The sequence below is a fragment of the Pseudogymnoascus verrucosus genome (genome assembly GCF_001662655.1).
Source record: "Pseudogymnoascus verrucosus strain UAMH 10579 unplaced genomic scaffold scaffold_2, whole genome shotgun sequence".
Taxonomy (NCBI): domain Eukaryota; kingdom Fungi; phylum Ascomycota; class Leotiomycetes; order Thelebolales; family Thelebolaceae; genus Pseudogymnoascus; species Pseudogymnoascus verrucosus.
Genome location: NW_017263653.1, coordinates 1,002,029 through 1,027,631, shown reverse-complemented (window position 1 = coordinate 1,027,631; position 25,603 = coordinate 1,002,029). Strand labels below are relative to the sequence as shown.

General features: G+C 51.6%; 10 protein-coding genes across 10 annotated transcripts; 6 read left to right on the top strand and 4 right to left on the bottom strand.

Moving 5' to 3' along the window:
- The first annotated feature begins 1,400 nt into the window (after positions 1 to 1,400).
- On the top strand, positions 1,401 to 5,075 carry VE01_00999 (uncharacterized protein). Its single transcript, XM_018270527.2, has 2 exons — positions 1,401 to 3,823; positions 3,895 to 5,075. The coding sequence occupies exons 1-2, from the start codon at positions 1,866 to 1,868 to the stop codon at positions 4,625 to 4,627; spliced, it is 2,691 nt and encodes an 896-aa protein (XP_018134727.1). The 5' UTR covers positions 1,401 to 1,865; the 3' UTR covers positions 4,628 to 5,075.
- A 335-nt stretch (positions 5,076 to 5,410) lies between these two features.
- On the top strand, positions 5,411 to 8,848 carry AFG3 (AAA ATPase afg3). Its single transcript, XM_018270526.2, has 2 exons — positions 5,411 to 7,615; positions 7,667 to 8,848. The coding sequence occupies exons 1-2, from the start codon at positions 5,641 to 5,643 to the stop codon at positions 8,440 to 8,442; spliced, it is 2,751 nt and encodes a 916-aa protein (XP_018134728.1). The 5' UTR covers positions 5,411 to 5,640; the 3' UTR covers positions 8,443 to 8,848.
- Positions 8,746 to 10,989, bottom strand: VE01_00997 (uncharacterized protein). Its single transcript, XM_018270525.2, has 2 exons — positions 10,600 to 10,989; positions 8,746 to 10,544 (listed from the first exon to the last, which is right to left on the bottom strand). Exons 1-2 carry the CDS (start codon positions 10,980 to 10,982, stop codon positions 8,858 to 8,860), a joined length of 2,070 nt encoding a protein of 689 aa, XP_018134723.2. The 5' UTR covers positions 10,983 to 10,989; the 3' UTR covers positions 8,746 to 8,857.
- A 206-nt stretch (positions 10,990 to 11,195) lies between these two features.
- On the bottom strand, positions 11,196 to 12,275 carry VE01_00996 (uncharacterized protein). Its single transcript, XM_018270524.2, has one exon. It carries the CDS (start codon positions 12,213 to 12,215, stop codon positions 11,403 to 11,405), a length of 813 nt encoding a protein of 270 aa, XP_018134724.2. The 5' UTR covers positions 12,216 to 12,275; the 3' UTR covers positions 11,196 to 11,402.
- VE01_00995 (uncharacterized protein) lies at positions 12,247 to 14,064 on the top strand. Its single transcript, XM_018270523.2, has 3 exons — positions 12,247 to 12,578; positions 12,644 to 13,667; positions 13,721 to 14,064. Exons 1-3 carry the CDS (start codon positions 12,564 to 12,566, stop codon positions 13,735 to 13,737), a joined length of 1,056 nt encoding a protein of 351 aa, XP_018134725.1. The 5' UTR covers positions 12,247 to 12,563; the 3' UTR covers positions 13,738 to 14,064.
- A 312-nt stretch (positions 14,065 to 14,376) lies between these two features.
- Positions 14,377 to 16,425, top strand: VE01_00994 (uncharacterized protein). The gene is made up of 2 exons (XM_018270522.2): positions 14,377 to 15,383; positions 15,437 to 16,425. The coding sequence occupies exons 1-2, from the start codon at positions 15,204 to 15,206 to the stop codon at positions 16,340 to 16,342; spliced, it is 1,086 nt and encodes a 361-aa protein (XP_018134726.1). The 5' UTR covers positions 14,377 to 15,203; the 3' UTR covers positions 16,343 to 16,425.
- Positions 16,426 to 16,626: 201 nt separating this feature from the next.
- On the bottom strand, positions 16,627 to 18,352 carry ANT1 (ADP/ATP carrier protein). Its single transcript, XM_018270521.2, has 4 exons — positions 17,996 to 18,352; positions 17,379 to 17,929; positions 17,079 to 17,316; positions 16,627 to 17,023 (listed from the first exon to the last, which is right to left on the bottom strand). The coding sequence occupies exons 1-4, from the start codon at positions 18,097 to 18,099 to the stop codon at positions 16,915 to 16,917; spliced, it is 1,002 nt and encodes a 333-aa protein (XP_018134719.1). The 5' UTR covers positions 18,100 to 18,352; the 3' UTR covers positions 16,627 to 16,914.
- Positions 18,353 to 19,147: 795 nt separating this feature from the next.
- VE01_00992 (uncharacterized protein) lies at positions 19,148 to 21,787 on the top strand. Its single transcript, XM_059463321.1, has 4 exons — positions 19,148 to 19,487; positions 19,685 to 20,486; positions 20,544 to 21,204; positions 21,253 to 21,787. The coding sequence occupies exons 1-2, from the start codon at positions 19,302 to 19,304 to the stop codon at positions 20,444 to 20,446; spliced, it is 948 nt and encodes a 315-aa protein (XP_059320081.1). The 5' UTR covers positions 19,148 to 19,301; the 3' UTR covers positions 20,447 to 20,486; positions 20,544 to 21,204; positions 21,253 to 21,787.
- VE01_00991 (uncharacterized protein) lies at positions 20,452 to 22,036 on the bottom strand. The gene is made up of 5 exons (XM_018270519.2): positions 21,846 to 22,036; positions 21,608 to 21,792; positions 21,245 to 21,554; positions 21,037 to 21,190; positions 20,452 to 20,985 (listed from the first exon to the last, which is right to left on the bottom strand). Exons 1-5 carry the CDS (start codon positions 21,889 to 21,891, stop codon positions 20,586 to 20,588), a joined length of 1,095 nt encoding a protein of 364 aa, XP_018134721.1. The 5' UTR covers positions 21,892 to 22,036; the 3' UTR covers positions 20,452 to 20,585.
- A 167-nt stretch (positions 22,037 to 22,203) lies between these two features.
- VE01_00990 (uncharacterized protein) lies at positions 22,204 to 25,319 on the top strand. The gene is made up of 14 exons (XM_018270518.2): positions 22,204 to 22,774; positions 22,826 to 23,022; positions 23,072 to 23,138; positions 23,192 to 23,290; positions 23,342 to 23,365; positions 23,482 to 23,550; positions 23,601 to 23,680; positions 23,731 to 23,845; positions 23,895 to 24,010; positions 24,056 to 24,153; positions 24,205 to 24,646; positions 24,696 to 24,851; positions 24,909 to 24,978; positions 25,025 to 25,319. Exons 1-14 carry the CDS (start codon positions 22,647 to 22,649, stop codon positions 25,218 to 25,220), a joined length of 1,857 nt encoding a protein of 618 aa, XP_018134722.1. The 5' UTR covers positions 22,204 to 22,646; the 3' UTR covers positions 25,221 to 25,319.
- Positions 25,320 to 25,603: the final 284 nt, after the last annotated feature.

The following is a 25,603-nucleotide window of genomic DNA, read 5'->3' as shown; positions in this document are numbered from 1 at the left end:
GGGGGGGGGGGGGGGTGACAAATGATGCGAGGAGGGATGGGGGATGGGATGAGTGTGCGTGCTGTGCTGGGCTGGTGGGTTGTGCTGGGTTATGCTGGGTTGGGCTGGGCGAGCTGGGGGCTGTGGTGGTGGATGCGTACACCGAGGAGGGAGAAGCAGCTTCCTTTCTTGGATTTGTTTGGGGGGTTGGGGGGGGGGGGGGGGGGTGCGGGATTGGGGGGGGTTGGGGGGGTGAAACATTGGGGGGGATCGGTTTTGAGGCGGGGGGTCTGTGGGAGGGATAGGGAGGGAGTAGTAAAGAGGGGAGAGGGATATTTAGATTGTAGTGCAGGTTGCATGATGTTGCTGGAAACGGATACTCTCGTGCGATCAGTTTACGGATAGAGAGAGTCTGTTTTGTGGTGCTGAAGATCGAGGCTGCTGCGTCGTGCGTGCATCTGGTGGTGGAGTTGGAGAGTTGGAGAATACTGGTCGCCTACCTACGGAACCTCGGACGTTACATGGCAGGCAGATAAACTGTCCCTAGTAAGAGTGCGCTATGATGATGGCACTGACACTGACACTGGCCCTATCCGTTCTTTTTTTTGTCTCCATAATACTGTATTGTACTGTACTGGATTGGATTGGATTGGATTGGACTGATCACTTTTTACCCATTATAATACCATTCCGTATATGATCGTACGTACGTACGTCTAAGCCTCCCTCCATTTAGCTCCACTTCTCACATCAGACTAGATGGATGGATGGGGTCGGGAAGGGAGACTTCAGACAGATGTGTCTTACTCCTTGACGCCATGCGCGCCGTTGGTCTTACAGTAGAAGTAGAGTGTAAAGATGGTGGAGGAGTGGAGGAGTGGAGGAGGAAGTAAGCTGTACACAGTATAGGACAGTGTGAAGATGTAAGATGTAAGATGTATGCCGGATGAGTCAAGGCAGTTAAAGTAGGTATATGGTGTATTATGGTATTATTATACTTTGGATAATTCACTCAATCGGCCATTCGATTACCCCATAATCCCATAATTCCCATAATTCCCATAAAATCCCACAATTTAATACCTCAATAAATCCCGTGAAATTCATAATTCTCCTTCATAAATAAAATAAATGGAATATTCGAATTATTCCCTCCCCTCCGTGCCCACACTACTACTCCACTCCCCGCGGACAGTAAAAAGTAGTAAAGAAGTACCCTTTTTAGCTGTTTAGAGTGTGCAACCACCCAAGCGTATTCGTATCGAGACTTCCCTTCGGCGCCTCGTTAAACTTTGACTCCGACCCCCCCGATCTCCGACCCCCGACTAGAACACTAGACCCATACCATACCCATACAACATACCCCAACCCCAAAAAAGCCCAACCCCGAATTCAAAGGCATCAATCGCATTATACTTTGTAAGTCACCCCTCCTACCTCCTCCTCACTCTTCCCCCCCCCCTCTCTCTTCTTCTCAACTCTCTCAACTAGGCAATTCAAAAAGATCTACTCTACTCTGCGACTTTCTAGTCCGGAAACTCTGTTCCCCGGCTTGCACTGTTCGCTCAATACCGTTTCTAAAATAATTTATAACGTTTGTCAGCTTGAATCATGGTACTCTAGTCTAATTCGTTGCCGCTAGAGAGATAGAGAGGGAACCACTACCAAATAATTATATGGGAACGGCGGCGAGAGATCAAGATCGATAATATCTGCGAAAGAGGAACGAGAAACGAAATACCACGAACCCCGCCACATATAATCCCAACTCATCCGGTCTGAGAGACTGGCATGCTCACACCATCCCACATCCACCATCCGTCTTGCGACTGACGACAGAACCACCACCACCCACAGCGCCACGCGCAACCACGACCACGACCACCATGTCTCCCAACCCCAACCATCACACCTACCCCATGCACGCCTCCGCGCACCTAAACCACGACCCGCCGCCGCAGATCTTCGGCTCCTACGCCGCGGACGGCTCACCCATCCTCACCGGCCTCGAGGGCATGGGCCTCACCTCTGGGATGTTCGGCGACGCGGGAACCCTGCTCGACGACAGCAACGAGGCGAAGCGGCGGCGCATCGCGCGCGCGTGCGACATGTGTCGGAAGAAGAAGATCAAGTGCGATGGCCAGATGCCCGCGTGCAGCCATTGCACAAACTACAAGACCGAGTGCGTGTTTACGCAGGTGGAGAAGAAGAGGAGTCCGCCGAAGGGGGCGAAGTATATTGAGGGGCTGGAGAATAGGCTGGGGAGGATGGAGAATCTGCTGAGGTTGTCGGGGCTGCTGAATGAGGATGATGGGGGGAGTACGGATTTGGGGATGTTGGAGAAACGCTTGGCGAGTCGCGAGTCTGCGAAGAGGGATGCGAGTCACTTCTCTGATTCGATCCCGACGTCGCCGTCGCAGGCGACGACGCTGAGGGGGACGCCGGGCGCGGAGGGTGAGTCCGACAGCCCGAATAGTGTGCCCACGCCGGGGACGATGGGGGGGTCGGAGCGGAGGGTGGGGGAGAAGACCGCGGAGGAGGTGGAGGAGCTGTCGGATTTGATGTGCTCGCTCGTTACTAATGATCAGGGTGAGACGAGGTATATTGGGTCGTCGTCGGGGTTCTCGATATTCTCGCCCAAGGGAATACAGTGGGTGAATGAGAAGACGGGCGATCAGTCGTTTCAGACTATGATCGCGGAGGCGACGGTCGATGACAATAAGTGGGTGTACTGGAAGCCGGAGGTGTTTGGTGATATCTTCGAGCGGCGCATATATCTCCAGCTTCCGCAGAAGGCAGAGGCGTTGTCTCTGTTGAAGGACTTCTTTGAGAACTTCAACTGCATGTTCCCTCTCTTCCACCAACCGACCTTCATGCACCTCGTCGAGCGACAATATTCTCGCGACCCATATGACGGATCAGGATGGTGGGCGAGTTTGAATATCGCCCTCGCCATTGCGCATCGCCTACGGGTTATGAGCAATCTGGTCCCGGAAGAGGAAGACCAGAAGGCGTGGGGTTACCTCAAGAACGCCATGGCGGTGTACACCGAGCTAACGATGCGCAACACCGATCTTCTCAGCGTACAAGCGCTCCTCGGCATGGCGCTATTCATGCAAGGCACGCCGAACCCGCAGCCGTCGTTCCTCCTGGTCGCATCCGCCATCAGGCTGTCGCACAGCATCGGGCTGCACAAGCGCGGGTCGGGCTTCAACCTCAACCCAATTGAGATTGAGCAGCGCAAGCGCGTTTTCTGGATTGGGTATATGCTCGACAAGGACATCTGCCTGCGCTTCGGGCGGCCGCCCGTACAGGATGACGATGATATGAATGTGGAGCTTCCGAGCGCGGACCCAGAGGACAACATCGGTAACATCCCGCTGGCGGATGGTAAGGGCAAGGTCAACCTGTTCCGACTAATGTGCGAGTTCTCCACGATCGTGAGCAAGGTATACACCCAGCTCTACTCGACGCGCGCCTCAAAACAGTCAGACGGCGAACTACTCAACACAATCGGCGAGCTAGACCAGCAGCTCGAGGAGTGGAAAGACAGCATCCCCATCGACTTCCGCCCCGAGCACGAAATCAAGGCATCGCATACTCCACTCATCCTCCACGTCGTCGTGCTACATTTCGGATACTACAACTGCCTCACCACCATCCACCGCATGTCCATCCACCACGGCTACTGGACAAGCCGACTCTCCAACTTCGCCATCCAGGGCCTGAATTCGCGACCGCTTAACCCGCGCGTCTTCTCGTCCGCGGCGCTGTGTGTATCCTCCGCACGCGCCTCAATCCACCTCGTCAAATACGTTCCCCAAGGCGATTTCTCTTGTGTCTGGTAAGCCCCTCCAATCACCCCCCCCCCCTTCCCCACATCACAATACACAAACTAACCCTCCCCTCCCACAGGCTAATCCTCTACTACCCCGTCTCCGCCCTCATGACCCTCTTCGGCAACATCCTCCAAAACCCCCAAGACCCCCGCGCCCGCTCCGACGTCCGGCTCATGAACCTCGTCGTGAACTTCCTCTCCATGCTCGCCGGCGAAGACGAAAACACAGGCGTAAAACGCATGCTCGGCGTCTGCGCCGAATTCGAGCGCATCGCCCGCGTCGTCCTCGACAAAGCCGATCGCGACACGACTACGCGCCGAAAGCGCAAGGAACTCGATGAGGTGCTCCCGAATCTTAGCGTTAATAGGCCGCCGATTGCGAGACCCCCGCCTAGCAGTAGTGCCGGGCAGACCCCGCCGCAGTTTCGGTATGGGGATGTGACGTCGTACTCGGCTGCGGATGGGAGGGGGGGTGGGCAGGCGCAGGATATGAGTTGGATGTCTGATGCGGGGTTCCATGAGATCGCCACGGATTTCGAACATCTGTCTAATGCGGCTGCTGCTGCGGCGGCGGCGGCGAATGGTGGTGGCGGTGGGGGAGTGCCGTTCCCGGATATGAGTAGATACTTGTCGGGGGCGGATCCGCATTCCCCGATTAACCCGCAGAGCTTCCAGCAGCCGTTTGTGCCGCCGGATTTGTGGAATATGCCTATGACACTGGAGTGGGATTGGGCGGATTTGACGGGCGGTGGGGTGGGGATGGGTGATGGTGCTGGGGGTGCTGGGGTTCCGGGGGCGGTGGAGAGGTGATTGTGAGTTTTGTTGAAAAGGGGGAGAGGGAGGGGGAAGTAATGTATTATATTAGAGGGCATGGGATGGGATGGGATGGGATGGTGTTGGGGAGAGCGGGATGCTTTTCGTCTTTTCTCTGGCTTCTTTTGGCTTTTGCTTTTTGTTTTCGGAGAGTTTTTGGCTTGGGATTTTTGACGAGGGTGAGCATTTGCTCTGTATGAATGGGGTTTCCAGGAGATATTTATGAGGGCTGTGGGTATGATGGGATGGGAAACGGATCTTCACTCAAATTTTGCTTCGCGATGGGGGCGAGGTTATTGTTCGGGGCGGTGTGCTAGGGGGTGGGAGCTGTAGATGGAGCTATGAGAATCTGAAAATGATTTTATACATACTTACTGCGAGGACCATACGGGCGTTGACTTGGAATGAGTGAGCAAAAGTGAGAGACTAAGAGTGCGTGCATGAGCCTGGGAATTGATCTTAGGAATTTAAACTTTAAACTAATGGGAATAATCTCTTTAGTTCCATTTCTGAGTTAGCTTGCGAATTGCAACTCTGAGCGATTAAACGCTTTTTCTTAAACCATAGTTCCTATGATTAATGCTGTTATCCACAACCCCTTCTTTAAACTTCTACATACTTGGCACAACTACTAAGAGCAAAAAGTTGGTTTCCAAGACCGGCAGTAAGGTATCTCCGAGGTATGGCAACTACGTAGCTCCGTGATTATGTAATCATTCTCTCCCCAAGGCATCGGCGGGTGCTACGCGGAATATTCTTAACAATTTAGCGAGAAGCTACTACATCCCGACCATCATACCCATCAAGCAGACCCCAAAAAACCCGTCCCCTGCACAGCGCAAACCACTCAATCCCAACCAACAAAACACACACGCGTGCGCTTCCCGAATTGCACACGTCCCGGATGAGATAAACCACACGAAACGCACGATTACTACCGCTGAAAACGACGAGAGACCGCACACGACGGCGCTGACGACGAGCCCGCGCGGGCCGAGCACGGAGGAGCGATGAGCATGCTCTTGCGGACGCCGGGGCGCATTGCGCGGCTGGGAGTGGCGGCGGCGACGACGAGGATAGCGGCGAGGCATGGATTGGGGAGGCGGGGTGCGGTGCCGTTGAGCGCGAGGATGGTGGCGGCTAGGGGGTTTACGAGTGGGAGTTCTTGGATGAAGATGGAGGAGGGGGGGAAGAAGAAGGTGGAGAAGGAGAATGGGGATAAGGAGGCTGGGGAGAAGAAGGTGGAGAAGGGGGAGGTGAAGAAGGTGGAGGAGGGGGTTGAGCCGCCAACCCCCGGCCCGGAGAAAGAGATGGATTTGGGATTTCTCCATGGGAGTCTCGCCCATGGGCAGGCGGCGGAGAACGCGCAGAAGCTCATGCGGAATGGGATAGTGATGCTCTCGCCTGAGGATGCGGTGGCGCTGGAGGGAATAACTGAGGAGCTGAAGGAGGGGTTTTCATTCCCAAAGTCCTGGTCATCGGAGGTATCGGCGAGGTTATTAAAGGAGAAGGGCTATCCGAAGGCACTGCTCGGGATTCTTGAGAAGCACAAGGGAGGAGAGCCGTTGAGCACACAAGAGGCGGCGATCATGCTCAACCTCGCGAAAATTGTGATCGAACTAGAAGCAAAGGGCAAGTCACTTAGCGAGTTCGCTCCTCCGGCTGGGCAGGAGGAACCGATCGAGGCACCTCCGCCACCTGGCGGGAACAAGAGCGGCAAGCAGGAGGGACAGCAAGGGCAGCAGGGCGGCGGGCAGGGCGGGCCTAAGTCCTTCGAGCTCAAGCTGGACTTCAACACTGCCATGCTAGGTGCGTTCACAACCTACATGCTCTACAGAATGGTCGTGCCGGGCGAGAACTCGCGCGACATCACATGGCAAGAGTTCCGGACGACGTTCCTCGAGAAGGGCCTCGTCGAGAAGCTTGTCGTCGTCAACGAGAACCGCGTGCGCGTCGTGCTGCACCGCGAGGCCACGGCGCGCGCCTACCCAGAGTCACCAGCTGCGCAACCTAACTTCCACTACTACTTCACAATTGGGTCCGTGCAATCCTTCGAGCAGCACCTCGAGGAGGCGCAAAACCAGCTTGCTATCCCGAGCAGGGAGAGGATACCGGTCAGCTATACTAAGGAGGGTTCGCTTGTGGACCTCGCCATCTCCTTGGGACCAACGCTTCTGATTGTCGGTGTCACTATCTTCATGATTCGCCGTATGGCTGGTGGTGCAAGTGGTGGCGGTGGACAGGGCGGAATGTTCGGCATGGGCAAGAGCAGAGCCAAGAAGTTCAACCACGAGACAGATATTAAGGTCAAGTTCGCCGATGTCGCAGGCATGGACGAGGCAAAGCTGGAGATCATGGAGTTCGTCAGCTTCCTGAAGACGCCAGAGCGTTACTCGAGGCTAGGCGCCAAGATTCCCCGCGGTGCTATCCTGTCCGGGCCTCCCGGAACCGGTAAGACCCTGTTGGCGAAGGCCACGGCCGGCGAGTCCGGCGTGCCATTCTTCAGCGTCAGTGGTTCCGAGTTCATGGAGATGTTCGTCGGTGTCGGTCCGTCGCGTGTGCGCGACCTGTTCGCCATGGCCCGCAAGACAACCCCTTGTATCATCTTCATCGACGAAATCGACGCGATTGGTAAGTCGAGAGAGAAGTCTGGCTTTGGAGGCGGTAACGAGGAGCGCGAGAGCACGCTGAACCAGATCCTCACGGAGATGGACGGCTTCAACACCAAGGATCAAGTCGTTGTTCTGGCGGGTACGAACAGACCGGATGTTTTGGACAAGGCTCTCATGCGTCCTGGCCGCTTCGATAGACACATCACCATCGATCGCCCCACTATGGTTGGTCGCGAGCAGATCTTCAGGGTTCACCTGAAAAAGATCGTCACGAACGAGGATATCGATTACTTGACTGGACGCCTCTCTACTCTCACCCCCGGATTCTCTGGTGCCGATATTGCCAACTGCTGTAACGAGGCAGCTCTTATTGGTGAGTCCTCTTCCTACAATTGTCGTTTTAACATATACTAACTGATACCAGCTGCTCGCACCAACGCCGAATCTGTCATGATGACCCACTTCGAGCAAGCCATCGAGCGCGTTATTGGTGGTCTCGAGAAGAAGTCCCTCGTCCTCGACCCCGAGGAGAAGAAGGTCGTCGCGTACCACGAGGCCGGCCACGCAATCTGCGGCTGGTACTTCAAGTACGCCGACCCGCTCCTCAAGGTCTCCATCATTCCCCGTGGTCAGGGCGCGCTGGGTTACGCCCAGTACCTTCCCACCGGCGACCGCTACCTGATGAACGTCAACCAGCTGATGGACCGCATGGCTATGACGCTCGGTGGCCGCGTGAGCGAGGAGCTGCACTTCCCGACTGTGACCAGCGGCGCCAGTGACGATTTCGACAAGGTGACCAAGATGGCGACGGCTATGGTAACGAAGTGGGGCATGTCTCCCAAACTTGGCCCCCTGCACTTCGCCGACGACCCAAACAAGCTTACCAAGCCATTCGCGGAGTCGACAGCGCAGACCATCGACGCTGAGGTGCGCCGCATCATTGATGAGGCGTACACCCAGTGCTCGGATCTGCTGAAGGCGAAGAAGGATGAGGTCGGATTGATTGCCGAGGAGCTGCTGAAGAAGGAGGTCCTGGGCCGTGAGGACATGGTGAGGCTGTTGGGAAAGAGGCCGTTCGAGGACCACAAGAGCTTCGAGAAGTACTTTGGTACTGGGGACAAGAAGAGCGCGCCGCCGCCGTTCCCGGATGAGGTCAAGGATGTGCCGCCTGAGGGGCCGACACCGACGACTCCGGCGTGAGTGGGGTTGTGAAGTTTTGGGTAGAGGGGAGGGTGTGGTGTGGTGGGTGTTTATTGGTGGGAGAGCCTGGTCGATGAGTGTCGGCGGGTGTATCCTGCTGTGCGTCAACTCTTCTCATTGTTGTTTTCTCTGGTGTACACATTTGTATCCTCGAATTGCATTGTCCTAGGCGTCCATAGATAAAAACCAACTTGTACTGTGGGCGGAGATTGGGAGAGGAGGAAGGGAAAGGCGGGGGAGGAGGGAAATTTTTGTTGGGATGTTGGATGGTTGATAGATAAATATGTATAAATATGTGTATATTCTCCACGGAATCTCGATGAGGATGGGGAGGAGCGTATCAACTAAACTAGATGATTGTAGACATCTCCCAGCTAAAGCGTCTAACCGCTAAATTATCAAACTACCCATCTCTCTACCGATCTATGTCCACCGCACGTGCCCCTTGTCTACTCGCCGTACTCCTCCTCCTCGCTGCGCCACTCAGCCTCCTCATCTCCATCTCCTCCCCAACAACTCCATGATGCTGGACCCTCTCCCCTCCCCCGAGGTGTGCCTTATCCCCAAAATCCCTCGTCGCAACAGCACCCACCCGCTGTCCCCTCTCCGCGAGCTCTTCATCGCTACTAACCGCCGTATCCTCCGCGCTCGCCATCACTCCGCTACCACCGCCTTCTCCATCCCCCTCCCCAAAATTCCCACCCACACTCACCATCGTGAACTCGCTCGCCGTCGGCCCATCCATCAGCCCTAGTTCCTCGCTCGTGAACCACTTCGGCATCGCCCATGTCCGCAGCGGCACAAGCGCAAAAATGAAGACCGGGAACCCCACTGCAGCAATCGTCTGCGTGATCGCAAACGTGGCTGCAAAACCTAGCAGCTGCAGTGACACAAAGTAGTAAAGCGCGCGCTTGCTGACGCGTCGTAGCGGGTCCGAAGCCGGCGTCAGTGCGCGGTCACGGAGAAGGAAGAGAATCTTGAGCGTGATGCCGTTTGCTTCGAGGGCTTGGACACCCATGACGAGGAAGAGGCCAGCGAGAACACCGCGCGGGATCAAGTGGATGACAATGAGGAGGGGGCCGGTCATAGTGCCTAGGGTTAGAAGGCCTTGGGCAAGGTTCGAGACTCGCTGCTCCACGACGTGGTCGATAACTGCTGTTGGATGGCCTTTGGAGTCGTTGTCTTCGGAGGCAGGGACAATCTTGGTAACGCATAGAGAGGCGGTGTGGAAAGGGGCTTGGGGGATGAGGCCGTTGGGGGCGGGGATTCCAAGGAGGCCCGAGACGCCGGTGGTGAGGCCAAGAAGGAAGAGGTCCCAGTGAAAGCCAGCAGGTTTTCGTAAGGGGAACTCGGAGCCCTGTGCTATAAGGGATGAGACGTTGTGGTCGAAGTAGAAGAGGATGGTGAGGAGGATAGCGAAAGGAATGGCGAGGAAGACGTCAGATACAGAGATATCCCAGAAGTGGATGAGCCAACCTCGGTCGGCTGTTGGGAAGAAGGCTTTTGAGGTTGGAAGGGTTTGTAGCTGGACGCCATCCATGCGTCCGATATGGACAAAACCAGTGAAGAACACGATTGTGAGCGGCGTGCCGTAGTCCTTGACGAAGACTCGTATGTAATGCTGGAACATGGTGCTTTCGCCAACGATGCCACAACCGTAGGCAAAGCCAAGCACAAGTAGAGATACCATGACGGATAGATAGAAGGCCTCATCGTAGCCCTGATGCGTGAGGACTTGGATGCCTTTCTGTATGTATATAAATGCGACGTAGAAACCGAATATATCGCAGGAGAAGCGCGTGACGTAACGTAGCCCGTTACAAGCATTCGTAAATGCAAGCGCCCAATGCATGACTAGTGACCAGAGGCAAACCCAGCACATAAAAGCGAAGAAATTCGTGCCCGTAGGGGTAATGATATCGTAAACCGTGTAATTAAACACCGTGATGGGTCCCGTAACGCCGACAATAACAAGGGGCTGCGCAGCCAGAACGGCAAAGACGATGGACCCCAGAACAGACGCTAATAACACTTCATTGACTCCGTAGCTCATATCGGTTTTCGTAAACATATCCAAAGAGAAGGCTAGGGCTGGCAAAATACTGTGGGAGAAAGTTAGCTCTACGGAGCGATTGGCAAGGCGAGGGCTATACTTACTTGGCAAAGTACATATATACTGTCGCTGGCACGACTCTATAATCCCAAGCATCTGTCCAATCGCTCCAATAAAAGGGTGCTCTCCTTCTTACATCTTCCACCATCCCCCGGAAGAGCCTGACCTTCCACCACGCAGGCGCTCTCCCACTCGCTGCGCTCGTCCTCGTCCTGTTTCGTGCAAATGACCCGTCCTGGTCAGTCGAATTGCTGCTCGAGGCCCGGGATCCAGGTCTCACGACATGCCCTGGTTCGACGGCCATTATGGCGTCTTCTCTGCCTGGAGCCGAAGAGGCTGCCATGGTGAGCGAACTCTGAGAATTGAGATCATTAACAATAGGTAGTTTAGAAGAGAGGGGCTGGGGAAATTGTGTGCGATAAGCCATCTTCTGGTACGATAGCGATACCGCACTCCAAGCTCTCCACTAGCTTTTTTTTAGCGTTATGCGGGGTAGCTTATAGGCTAATGCTTCCGCTGAGGGGTTTTTTAGGGTTGGCCAAAAGTACAATGAGTTAAAGCTAATAGAATCTCTCTTAAGCTCAAGTTTTTAGTTCCTAGCAAATTTAAGGGCGTTAATAACAAGTGATTAGGGGTCTTCGTCCTCATTATAGTTGCTATACGCAATTTTAGTTACATTAGGATCTATAGGCTCATTTGAACGCCTAGGCGACTGTTATGAACCGTCCGTTCCTAAGTTATTGAGGCACTTCACTCCTCTTTATAGTTGCTATAAACAACTTAAGCTATAATAAGAATTTATAGTCTACAATAAGCGTCCTAGCAGCTATTATGAACCACCTCTTCCTCAGACGCCAACCACCCATCTTCCCAATCCAGTCAATTGCCCCTTCTTATCCATGAGCTGTGCCTGAGGGCTCACAAATTCATCCGCACACTCCTGCATCATCCCAAAAAACCCATATTCTACCACCCACTCCGTCCTATCAGCCCACTCTGCGATCTCCCTACTAAACTTCTCAACCTGCCTCCTGTCGCGGCTAATGCTCGCGATCTCGCTGATGTTCACTGGCAAGTCTGGATACTTCCTATGTCTGTCCGTCAAATACCCTATAGCCTCAGCCGCAATAGTGCCGTAGTAATGTAGGCCGAGGAAGTCAGGCCGCTCTCTCGAATCCCGAGCCGTAACAAGAGCCATAAACGTATCCAACCAGACCGTTCCGGGGTGATCATTAGCCGCCGCTGGTCCCACAATCTTAGTCCCCTTCTCCTGCCTCAGAGGGACTATCTTCTCAAACCACAACTCACAGGCCCTCTCCGGTGTCAGATCTGCGCGCTCCGGCTCGTTGAGGAAGTGCATGATCGGGTATGGCTGGCTGAGAGCATATTCGAACTCAGGGAACTGTAGCTGCCCGACCGTGCGGAACATCGGCCGAAAGGGGACGTGCGCGGGGAGATCGGGTGGAGCCCATGTGTTCCAATTATGGCAGGCGCAAATGGGGGAATTGGTGGGAATAACGGGGAGAGGGATCGAGTCGCGAACTGAAGTCCAATCCCAAAGGAGGGTGCGCTTCTTGACGGGAGGCGGCATGCGGCTGGATGCGTGGGAGGGTGAATTGTGTCCCCGAGGTGGGGATGGCGTGAGTGCACGGGGCGTCATGCTAGAGTTTGTTGGAAAGTAATTGAGAGATCCTTGTCTGGCATATTGTCGTAATTACTGACGGATACGCGCGGTCTAGTTGCGTCCCGCCTCTTTTCTTCCGGATTTGGGGTGGCGGAGCGCCCTTTCCTACATGGAGTGATCGTTCGCGGGGTAACGTACCACACCACAGGCCGAGATTTGGTCAGCTTTATCTCCAATCACAACATATTTAAGATCCATCTCAGTGCCCAAATATATTATTTCTACATCTAAACAATTTCTTCAAGTCTAAAATTCAATCCGTCTCCGATTTAACAATTTTCACAGTTTCTATTCTTTTAACTAGTGGGGTTAGACTCTGTGACCATGAAGGTCACTCAAGTAAGCCGTCCAGAAACTGAGGCAGAACAATTACTGGCATTTACTCAATCTAACTCCTGGAATAGCTTTACATCTATCCAGTCAAATCCCTGCGCGGAATTGCATTGTCGTCCGCGACAGTAGTAGGCACAGGCTTACAATATGATCGCACATTCATGTTGCTCCGCGTGGAGGGTGGAGATAATGAGCCGAGGAAGCTCAATAATATGCACGTTTCAAGACTGACTGAGATGGCACTCTTCAAAACAGCCCTCGTGGAAACAAGTGATGGAGATGGGGATAGTCTCGAGGAGTTTACAGTCACGTATGCTGGCCCATCGAGCAGTCTGCCGCCTACGACTATAACAATACCGTTCGTACCAGATACGGAAAACTTGGAGATGGTCGACGTTGTGATGTATAACTCGCCTACTCGAGCTTATGATATGGGCGCCGAATACAACGATTGGTTTTCAGCTCAGTTCGGCTATGAGGTTGTACTCGCATATATCGGCACCATGAGGAGGAAAGTATTGGGCTCTCTCTGGCCTTCTGCCGCAGAAAGTGCTGTTGCCTCTACAGCCCGTTCAGTTTCACGGTATCTCTCATCCTACCTTCCTGCTAGCATCGTGGCGAAAGGAGAGGAATGGCGACCTCCAGGTATAACATTTGCCGATATTGCCATGTTCCTAGTTGTTACAGAGGAGTCGCTTGCGGAAACGTCATCGCGACTACCTGAAGGTATGGAGATGGATATCCGTAAGTTCCGTCCCAACATTGTCCTCAGTGGAGCTGAGGGTGCCTGGTATGAAGATTTATGGGGACAAATAAATATCGAGAATAAGGATGGTGTTGAGGTTGAGCTAGCATTGACTGCCAACTGTGCACGGTGTGCCAGTATCAACATCGACTATTCGACCGGCAAGCAGGCCCTGGGTGAGAAGGGGACAATGCTGAAGAAGTTGATGCCTGACCGCAGGGTGGATAAGGGCAACAAGTACAGTCCGATCTTTGGAAGATACGGATATTTGGGAAAGGGAGCTGGCAGCAACGTCAGCATCGGAGATGATGTAAGCGTCGTCAAACGGCTGGAAGAGCCGGCTACTTTCGGTATGTTATTTCCGACTCCACTGTACTGTATACTTGAGGGCTGATGATGAAAGACTGGAAAACGAAATAATGAGACGATCGACTTGTGGAGCAGGCGTTCAAAAACTGGAAACATTTTGAGGGTATTGTAGTAGTTAATTCGAGGGCAAAGTATGGTTATCTCCACTTGCTGTTGCAGTCGAGACACGAGGCTGAGCTATTTACGTCAGAGTTGGAGGTCGGTTAATAGAGGCCAATAACCCTCATTCTGCTAGAGAATTGCACTTATGATAGACAATGTGCAGTCATTAAACGTGTTCGTACTGAGAAAGATTGTGTATGGTGATTATATTCCATAATTATACTCTCTTTTGAGGTTGTGTCTCACAAATTCTATGCCATGCAAGTTGTTAGAGCAGGACTTCCTAGCTAGGCTTAGCGTGAGAGACGGTGCTTCTCTGAATATATCTTGGCAGTGATGCCGAAACCTTAAATAGTCGTCGAAGAGATGGGTCCAATATGAACTCGAAAATTATAAACTCAAGATGATAGCAAGGTAATAGCGGGAGGGGGGAATTTCTCGTGGTAGCAATACTGCGATATTTCTTGTTTCCTATATTACTACTTTCAACTCGTCTTCACTTCAAGTCCTTACTCAGCAGCCCAACGCACGGTGGAGGTGAACGTCTCATTCTCATTGTGGTTCGCAGATCAGATACTGGCTAAAGTTAGTTGGAATTGCATCCGAGTCCCATGAAAAGTATCGTCTGGTCCACAGTGTGCAAGTTCCTCATGTGGAATTCTCGTGGGTCTTCTCTGCCTTGAAATCATCGTCGTATGATTTGAGGACCCTTTTTCGTCACTAGCTACGGCCTGAAGGGTCATTAGTTGCACCGGCGCATTTATTGGTTGACCCTTCTAGGACCCTGTTACCCAAGCATGTTCTCGGCCCCAATGCTGAGCAAATAAATGGCAATACGCGCGCACGGGTGTGAATTCACATTTTTAGTGTTGTGGTATAGTCCGGACTTGGGATCTGCACACCAACAAGGCTTATCTATCACACGCTATATTTGCTCTGAGCTGGGGTTGCATGCATCAGTCTGGGCTAAGTTAAGCTCCACACTCCCAAGCGGCCTTCAGCAGCCATTTCGTCATGTCCCCGGGTTATTATGGGAAGCACACTCCCTTCTTCGGTGCTAATAGGTGGGAATAAGTGTTTTCTCTCCTTCGCAACCTGCGGGCCGAGTGTTTTACTTTATTTCAACCACACGTAAGAAAATCTGTCATCGTGTGGAGGTCCTCGCTACTTGCCAACTGCTGCCAGCTATTTCTGTTGTCTCATCTAATGAACCACGGCTACGAGTATGTCCTGATTCCAGCATTCTCATGCCAGGTATTACTGTGGGTCTGTCATCCGTCAGTCTTAGCTCTGCCTCGAGAGGCCTACAAAGCAGCACGATTTCCTCTTTCCTAACCTTTTCCTTTTTCCACCTTACAACATAACGTTCGTTGTATTGCTGTAACCCGGACCCTTCGTTCTCAATAATAGCTATCATGCGTTACACATTCGCTGCTGCTGCTCTCGCAGCTGCTACCCTCACCACCAGTGTGAACGGTTCTGCGATGCCGCAGGCCGGCTCGTCTGGTTGCCAGCCCAGCTTTGAGGGTAGCTTCCAGATCAAGGTTGTGTCAGGATCCACCCCGGCAACCCCCAGGATGATGAAGCGCGCCCAGGTTTGTCCCCCTCACCAAACGCCAACGAACCTACTAAGCTAAACTCTATTCAGTGCGGTTCCTCCGGAAGCCTTGTAGCCACCTTGAAAGACGGTGTTCTCACGGACGCACAGGGCCGCATTGGATCAATCGTGTCCAACCATCAATTCCAGTTCGACCCCGCTCCTGGCCAGGTAAACGCCATTACCACCAGCGGATTTTCCGTCTGCAACAACAAGCTCGGCTTGAGGGGCTCCACCAACTTCTTCCAATGCCGCTCGGGTAACTTTTTCAATCTATATGATGAGTCCATCGCCCCGCAGTGCGAGCCGATCACCATCGACATCATCAGCTGTGCCAGCGGTGGTGATCCTCCCGGTGATCCACCAGTTTCTCAGGTGGGAGATGGCCAGCCCCAGAGCGGTGCGGGACAACAGCTGGGAGATGGCCAAGTCCAGAATCCTGCTGTGGCGCAGCAGGGAGGTGCCGCAGGTGAGGCTGGAGAGGGGCAAATCCAAAGCCCCGGTGCACAGCAGGGAGGTGCCGCAGGTGAGGCTGGAGAGGGGCAAATCCAGAGCCCCGGTGCTCAGCAGGGCGGCTCTGGCACCCAGCCTGGAGCACCTAGCGGTGGAACCTCCGGCACTCAACCAGGTGCTGGGAGTGGGAGCGGAGGAGGAGCCAGTCCCAGCGGCGGTGGAGCTAGTGGCGGCGCACCAACTTGTGCTTCGTGCGCGGGAGGCTCACAGCCGAGCGGCAGTGGCGCAGGAGGAGGAGGCGGCGGCGCCTCTGGTGGTCAGCAGCCCGCTGGAAACAACGCAGGAGGAGGCGGTGCCTCTGGTGGTGGACAACCCTCTGGAAGCGGCACGGGAGGAGGCGCTGCTCAACAAATCAACGATGGTCAGCTGCAGAGCGGCGGAGGAGGCGGTGGAGCTTCCAATGAAGCTGTCGAGGGTCAAATTCAGAGTCCCGCTCGATTCTAAGGGTTTCAACGGGGTAATGAGTGTCTGGTAACGGATGGCGATGGAATAAACGTATAGGCAAAACTTTAATAGATTGTATAGAGTATAATAAAATCGAATGCTGTGCTTTTACACTTCAAGTTCTAAATATGATGGTTAGATTTCGGATATAAACGCCTTTCCTCGGGTTGTTGCTGAAGCCATAATGCGTGTTTCGGTTTCGGACCGAATATGAGAATTTTACTCTTAGTTGATTGAGATCCTAATTCTACTTACAGTCGGTATAACCCATAAGATGGTGATGAGTAACTAAATATCTTTATTTTATTTATTGTTGCTGTAAACAGTGATTGAGAACCTGCGTTTTGTTCTTGCTCGGCGTATTCTGGTGGCTGCTATGGTAGTCTCCGCTACGGATTGCCACGCACGAGTAGTTCAATAGATGTTTCTAATTGACTGTGTCTACATAAAATAAATGCTCGCGAACAGCTTGTCTAAATATTTCTATATTTACTGTGACCCTCCCAGACTCGTACAATCGTAGCCAAAATGACGCCAAACTCTTTCTTATCTACACTCCACACAGGTGGAATCTATTTGATAAGCGGCGCCTTGGCGGCCACCAGCGCGGCGGCTTTCTGGAGTTGCTCGCTCCTCATCTTGCGGATATAGCGGAAGAGCAGGACGAATAGAAGTTCCATGCTATATATACGTCAGTAACTACGCCTTAAAGTGAACAGAGTGCGTAGAATCTTACCGTTCCTTGGTCATCATGAGGAGACCCTGGACAAGAAGTCCCTTTGTGATTTGGGGACCAATCCCCTTGAACAGACCTAGGAGGCCCTCGTTCTTGACGATGAACTCCATCACCTCGACGAAGCTCTTGAAGGGCTTACCCTGGCGGGAAGGCGGGGGCTTCGACTGCAGGCCCACCTTCGCAACGATAAGTGGCTGTGTAGCAATAGTTGCTAGGGACTTCGACATAGCACCGAGAACTAAACGGAGAATTCGTTAGAAACAACCCTCTAGGCAACCAGGTGTCAGCACGAGTACTTACGGAAAGCCTCCATGGGCCTTAAGTTTGCCTTCCCCGGGTACATGACGTCCTTCAGGCGTTGGTAGGCACCATAAGTGATGGCTGGATTGACCACAAGGACCAAGCTAGCCTTGAGGCCTCTCCAAAGACCAGTCCACCCATCCTCACTGTTGATGACCTCCCTCCCAGTGTCAATCATGCCCTTCTGCTCGCCCTTTGACTGCGTCTGCTGACGCGTTGTGACGACCGCAACGGGGATCGTGAAGATCTGGGCCACAGAGCCTGCGACCGCACCGAGAGACAGCTCCACCAGCGTTCCAGGCGCGGCTGTGTCCTTTCGCGACGACATGTACAGGGTCCTCACGACGGAGTACCAGTAGAAGTATGCGAAGTTGGTCGAGGCCACGCCGATCAGGGCCCCCTGGATGCCGGCGTACAGGCCTGCGTATCCATCAGAGTCAACGATCTTGGTGATAGCGTCCCATGTCGAGTCGTAGTGTGCGGGGTCCCCCGCGGAAGGGGGAGCATCAGTTGCCTTCCGCTTGACTTGGACCTGTATACGAGTCTTGACGCTGTTGCAGAAGAGGATTAGAGTTGTTCATCGACTTAGGAGGCTTGTGGGGCACGGTGATACTCACATGTCGAGAGGGTACACCAGAGCGTTGGCAAGGACTGCACCAGTCGCGCCAGCGACCGCGAGGCCCCAAGGAGGGATAGGTGCCTCCTTTGATTGTCCAGCCATTGCAGCGGCGTGTCTTCGTTATTCTAGGTGTATATTTCCTTTTCCAAACCTGGCCCGCACTTCGAAATGTCGTGCTGTTGCCGAGGCTACGTCAGTTTGATGATACTGTTTCTTCGAATCTCAGATATGAAGAATTCGACGTGAGGTATGTCAGTGAGAGACAGGTCTGGCGGGCTAGTGGAGAGCGGAAAATCAATGGCCTCCGGGAATGTTGTTGCGATATAGGCGTGCATATTTTGGGAGGGATGCGATTGTTGCCGGCTTGTATGCGAGTATCTCGGGAGCATCCACTTAATGGTCGCTGAACCTCGGCGCAATCCTCGGAACCCGGAAGATTAAGGTGGTTTTCCAGGGTTGTCTATCTTATCATCACATGACATCAACGACACCATTACATGTGACTATCAATTTAATTCCCCCCTTTTGTCCGCGCTACACATATCTCTTCTACGGGTAGAATGTCAGATTCAATTAGCTGCCTTTCTCTTTACAAGATCTCCGCATGCTGGGTCGAGAAAAGCACAGTAAAATATGGAGGCTAGGATATCTGGTTTAGTGCACCACTTGCTTGTGTGGATCACTCAACCACCCGCATGTGGAGTACGTTATCAGCACAACAGAGAGCTAATTCGGTCTTTCCATGAAAATGTTTCTGCTATAGCTCGTGATGGCAGACATAAAGGTTGACGGATCTTAGATCGGCATAAAACTCCTCGTACATACCTCCCTGATCTGGCATATCGCCCGCGGTTTCAGCGGTGTAATCTCTATGGAAGAACGAAATATAATTAACCATCCCAGCACTGGACGCCTCAGTTCTGTCCCGCCATGAATGAAACTTCCATTCCTTGTGGTCGCATTCATCATCAGATACATCGTCGAGATTGACATTTATCTCCCGCGCCTTACGGAGGATATCCGCAAGGTAATGAAGATTAGGACTGGTGGGCGCTTTTGCAACATGAAAGATTTCAGATTGCTCTCACGTGATGTGGGGATGGCATCTCGGAAAGACTTATTCCTAGTTTGTACTTAGGAAAGTGCGGGGAAGGCCTGTCTAAATCGCGAATTGACTGGCTTCGGAATAAGTGTAACAATACAACTATTTACAAGCTGCCGAAATTAGATTTCAATTTGTAGCTTCTTAGATCCTCTAAGAAGTATTAAAGAGTTGGGTTTCCTTCGGATAATTATACAGCACTATGATGGCTCTAGTCAATGACGTAACGGGGGTTCCTGGGAGGGCTGGAATATCGGATCAGCCACTGTTGGCAAAAGATGGAAAACGAAAGTCCAAGAAGCGGGTACGGGCCTTTACTTCCGAGGATCGAGCTTCACATCGCTCTATTGAAAAGCAGAGGCGCGAAGCTCTTAATCAAAGCTTTCTTGTAGGTTCCAAGTCTGTCCCGTGATCTGTTGGTAGCCTTCTGGAGCCTGTGCTGGCTTAATATTTACTGAGAGCCGCATATCCATAAACGCGGTTATATTGGCAAGATGGACATATTTTTCAGGCACAGTGTTCGAAGGCTTACATCAGGTGATGTATTACATGTTTTTAATAGCTTCCTTCTAAGTGTTCACATAGGAACTTGCACGCCTGCTTCCACCTCTGGCCCATGCCCGTCGGCTTTCCAAATCTCTCATTGTTAACGAGAGCATCTCGTACCTTAATGAGCAACGCGCGATCCGCCTTGCTGCTGCTAGCGAAATCCGTGACCTTCTCGCGGATTACAATTCACTTATTACGCAACTAAACGCCCTCCAATATCTTCACGTTCCAGGAGAGAGCCAGCAACTACCGCACCGTATAACAACAAAGGCGCTTTCGGCGTTTATGGATGCAGAACGGGAAGAATTTGGCACCTTTCCTGGTGGATTTGGTGACAATGGCCCATACGACGATGTTGAGGGTGACCAGGGTAGAGAAATCGATTATTTCGTAACTCAACCTGATAACTCGGACTTCACTACTGTATTAGAGAACCCGACGAATGGTCTAGTGGATACCACCCCTCCTCTACCCAATTCTATACCAATGCAATTACCACTTAACACGCTCCAGACAAACACTGACGATCCTAGAACACAACAAAGGGAATTGAATCCGTTACAATACTCATCTATGCCCAATTCTCTTGCGACTGGGGATCTAACGTCTTTGAACAGCGAACTTCTCGACAATTTGCTTTCTGACAATGAATGGCCACTTGATATGTTATTCGAGCCAACTTTTCATACCAACACCGGTTCAACACAGTTATTATACAACAATAGTGTCTCCTTATCACAATTTCGTGGGCAGAACCATCCTAGGGCTGAGAACGGTGGTTTTGACTTCATACAATAACTTTCAGCCTTGGTATTCAGTTTGATCTTGCATCAGAAATGTACGTGAACGCCATTTATAATGCTAACTCTCATGCTAACCATTCTGTGCTATGTAGGAAATAGGAAGTGCTATGATGAAGCGAACCTATACAGTTGCCTTATACCTGTTTCATTGCCTCCTCAATCGCCGCCTTGCTTCGCAATTCCCCGCCTTTGAAAAGATCAAGTGCTTCAAACAGGCGGGTCTTGGTGACTGGATCCGCCTCGATAGCCTTTTCTAGCTCGGCTCCATTGTTTGCAAGGTAGTCTATGTCGGTGCTAGCCAACTTGCCATCCCAGTTCGCCGCTGCGAGTGGGTCTGTCTTTGCCAGCTTCAAGAGTCGGGCGGGGGTTGGACCTGCACCCTTGTACGCATGCATGGGCTTTGGTACGCCTTCTCCTGGCTGCTTGCTACCGTCATAGTCGAGCTTGCTGAGCTGAGTGAGTACATCAGACGAGATGGTGGCATGGTGGCAACCCATTTCACCAGCAGCCATTGCTTCCTTAGGAGAGATGAAACTAGAGCTGTTAGGAATATAACACAGTCGCAGGAAGATGGCAACGACATACCTAGCGGATTTCACCATGGGCTGTTCCTTTCCTGTCTCCTTGTAGAGACGTTTGTACGTCTCTAGTATCTGTATCATTCTTGCAGACATGGTGTGTTGTGTTGCCGGATCTTCGACATCTGGCCAGAGAGCCAGCTCGGCGTGGGCGCGCACCTCTGGGACGAACTCTGTTAGTAAGCTGTAAATATTTTAACTTGATGAAAACTAACCGTTATAGTAGGGGCTGATATACAGACATCCAGCTTGGCTTGAAGCAATTGCTTGTGGCAGTCCAAAGAGCGAAGTGCCAAGTGTTCGGATGCCATCTTTAAGCAAAATAGGACCAGCGTTCATGGCAGGGCCAGTGCAAGGAATCTTAATGCAGAATCGATCCTTGGAGATTCCAACGCTCTCGAATTCGCGCGCATATGCGCGGGCATGCTCAACAACCTTATCTGTGTCGTATGCGTGGAATGGCGATGTTTGCAACAAGACACGGCCTTGAATGTTATCGATGTTCTCGGCGCAGAGGAGGACGCTCTATGAATCGCAGAGTTAGTTTCAGAACCTGTCACCAGTGCTTGCAAACATACAATGCGTGTGAGGATAGCTTCCCAGCCCTGTTCTTTACGCTCCTTTACCGCCTTGAGAAACAGCTCCTTATTCTCGGGGATGGACATCTGCTCGTTCACCAACAACTGGTTGCTGGTTTGGTTGTGTGGCTTGAAGGGAAGGCTCTTCGCAAAGGTCGGATCCATAGAATCAACGTCGACATTTACTATGTAAAATTAGCATGTCCGTTCTCATAAAACTGTTTTGTTGTGGACGTACACTGCTCCTCCAGCTTCTCCAGCCAGGTGATAGAATTGCTGCCCATTCTGAATGACTATAGGCCAATGTAAGATTGTGTGAGGATGTGTAGGATGTGTGAGAATGGATGACTTCTTTCTTGTTACTGTTAACAGCTCGAAAGCCTCCTTATATGATAACTACCAGGTAACATCACGTGAAATCATGACTGGTTGTCACACACAGGGTAAGGCGGGGTAAGCGGGGGGGAGGAGGGAAGCACACAGGGCAAAGTGGGGTAAAGTGGGGCGTGAGGATGGAGCACACAGGGCACGACAGGGGTGGGTGGTCTGGCCTATGTGACTGGCAATTACCGTGTGTGTGGCACTCCAATTGTCACAACTCCTCTGTTATCCTTCTGGTATATTGTATCTGTGCCTGTGCAGGGCCACTCCGTACATGCATCCATTTGGAGGATAGCTCTACGCCACTCGATATCTCCCCCCGCGTTGCCTGCGCAGGTCGTCAAAGTGGGAATGACGACGCCCATTCAGCTCTTGTTGATATTGTAATCTGAAGGAACTATGATTGCTGGGATAACGAGGCGCTACAAACCCATGACCCCGGATATGCTCCGACCAAAACCTGGGGTCCCCGCACTCCATTCCTCAACCCCGCAGGCGACGACAGTCGTACCGGATTTGAAGGGAGGGTAACTGTATTCGGAATGATTATAACCAGCTTATCAAGTCCCCGCAGAGAAGTATAAAGATGGCCCGGTATTGGCCACAGGATCATCAATTTCGAGCGTGATAGCAACATCCATTCAAATTCTGGCCCACCATGTCAAATTCTCCAACACCATCGCTTGTCAAGAATGGCAAGGAAGACTTTCATCATGTCGAAGGGCTCACTTCACCTAACAGCCATATCAATGTGGGAGATGACTACGCTAACAATGTGAACGCGAAGTACGGTGTAATCCTTAATCGTTTGTAGCAACCTCGCTGACCAGTCCATAGGATTCGAAACCCCTTATTAGGAATATCAAAGCCAGATTTGTTGGCACAGGTCACGGCATTCTGCAAGGAACATGATCTGGAGGATAAAACGTCTGTCTTCCGAAAGGGATCTCTTCTGGCGCAACATCCAGAGAGCTTTGAAGACATCGAAGAGCTCGATGAAGAGGACAAAATCACGATTCGTGAAGAGAAGACTCGTGAGTTGAGTACTGCCATTCATAATAATAATTCTAAATTCAAATCTAGACAAATGGCGTTTGCCTTGGGCGCTGTACTATACCGTCGCTATCTGCTCACTTGGCTCGGCTATCCAGTACGTCTCTGCCTCTAGAAAGCAAATGCGATGACCTTTCTAACTCTGCATAGGGGCTGGGACAACACCGGCGCAAATGGAGCGAATCTATCGTTTCCAAAAGAATTTGGCATTGAGAATAACACTTGGCTTGTCGGCTTCGTCAACGCTGCGTGAGTATTGGTAACCAAACTTAACAACCGCTTATTCTAATACGAGCTTAGGCCAGGGATCTCAGGTCTTATGAGGTAAGGACAATTTCTTCTCATAACCTTGTATCACTTTCCTTTCTAATCAAAACCACTGCAACTTGTATCGCTGGGTTCCATTGCTACTGCGCAGATCTGAGCTAATATTGTTTTAGTACCTGGGTAGCCGATCCAATGAACAATTGGGTAGGTCGTCGAGGAGTGATATTCATTACTGGCCTCTTGTAAGTGCCGAAATACACGTTACGATGCAACAGCTAATGTGTTTCTCCAGCGTTATATTTCCAGTGCTCGGACAAGCCTTTACACATAACTGGTGGAGTTTACTGATTTGCCGGCTGCTTATGGGATTTGGTATGTCTATGCAGTGGCTCTCTTGTTACTAGAGATGCTTACTACTGCAGGTATGGGGATCAAGACGACAACCATCCCAATCATGACATCTGAGATTGTCCCTGCTGCCATTCGCGGAGGACTTGTCATGAGCTTCCAGCTTTTTGTTGCGTTTGGTATTCTGGTGTATGTTGCTCACCTTTCCAATAGCCATCGCTGTCCTAACAGATCATAGCGGTTTCTGCTCAAATCTCGTGTTCTATCGTATAGGCCCGCTTGCCTGGCGGTTCCAACTCGCAGCTGCCTTCGCTCCAGCGGTACCAATTGTAATCTTGATATGGTTTTGCCCTGGTATGCCCATCTGTTCACGATTTTGTTCCGAGACTGACATTTTAGAATCTCCACGTTGGCTCCTCAAGAAGCATCGCTACAAGGATTCCTTCCGATCGTTTTGCCGTCTACGCAATTCTGAGGTTATCGCGGCCCGAGATCTCGTAAGCCGACCCAGTAGTTTTACTTGATTACAGATGTTAACAAAATAATAGTACTACGCACATTGCCAATTCGTCGAGGAAGAAGAGGCATTCAAAGGCACAACGCTGGCCCAACGCGCTAAAGAGATATTCACAATACCTAGAATCCGCCGAGCAAACCTTGGTGGTGCGATCGTTATGGTGGCCCAACAATTCTCAGGAATTAACATCATGTCATTCTACTCGTCCACGATATTCAAAGAAGCTGGATCCAATACGCTAGAAACCCTCCTTGCTTCCTTTGGGTTTGGCCTTGTCAACTTCATCTTCGCCTTTCCTGCTATCTGGACAATCGATACGTTTGGCCGCCGGAATCTGCTACTGTTTACTTTCCCAAATATGGCATGGTGCTTGGTTGCCGCAGGGTGCTGCTTTCTTATCCCTGCAGAGAACAGCGCACGCCTTCCACTTATCGCTTTTTTCGTTTACTTATTTACAGCGCTATATTCACCTGGTACGTTTTCCCGTGACTCAGTGATTCATTCCTCTTTAACAGTTTTTAGGAATTGGGCCTGTTCCAAACGTTTACGCTTCGGAGTGTTTCCCATTGTCCCATCGGGAGATTGGAGTCGCCTTCTCGATATTTATCAACAATACACTTTCTAGTATCCTTGGCTTGACGTTCCCCTCAATTTTAAGTGGCATGGGCCCTACTGGAGGTGAGTAGGGGCAGTAGCAGCACATGAGTTGGTAGTTCTTGCTAATATATTCTATAGCGTTTGGCTTCTATGCTGGTCTGAACATGGTAGCCTTTGTTATCATTTTCTTCTTCCTGCCTGAAACCAAGTAAGTTTTGTCTTAGTAGCATCCAGCATTCACTAACAGTTAGTAGGCAACGTACACTTGAAGAGTTGGATTATATCTTCGGGGTCCCTACGAGACGCCACGCCGCATATCAGACTCGAACCTGGCTACCATGGTTTATTAAGCGTTACATATTATTCCAGAGTAATGCCCGCCTAGAGCCTCTCTATCATCTAGAAGGACTTTCAGGGGGGACCACTGTGGAAGTTATGGCCATCCATTAAGTGTCGCGTCTAAGTTGTCGTCTAGTGAGAATTTTTGGATGTAGAACTAAAATCGCAAACTGTAAGAGATAGTTCCCGGTAATTAGCTCATAATGAAATACTATTAAATCTATCGTAGTCTCAAAGCGACTAGTGATTAAATTATCAGGTTCTCTATTCGCCTGTACTCGACCCAGACCAGCGGCTCGGTCCAGACGTTTAAGAGCACGTGTGATGATAAATGTTTAACCAGCTATTAATCTAAATACTCCATGGTCGAGACCCGATTTCTAATCAGAACCCATAGCCTCCCATTTTCTGCTGTATTAGATATCGGTGTAGGATTGCAGGGGTTATAGGATGGGCCTAGACGACGTTGGTGACTAAAGGTACGTGTAAGTGCG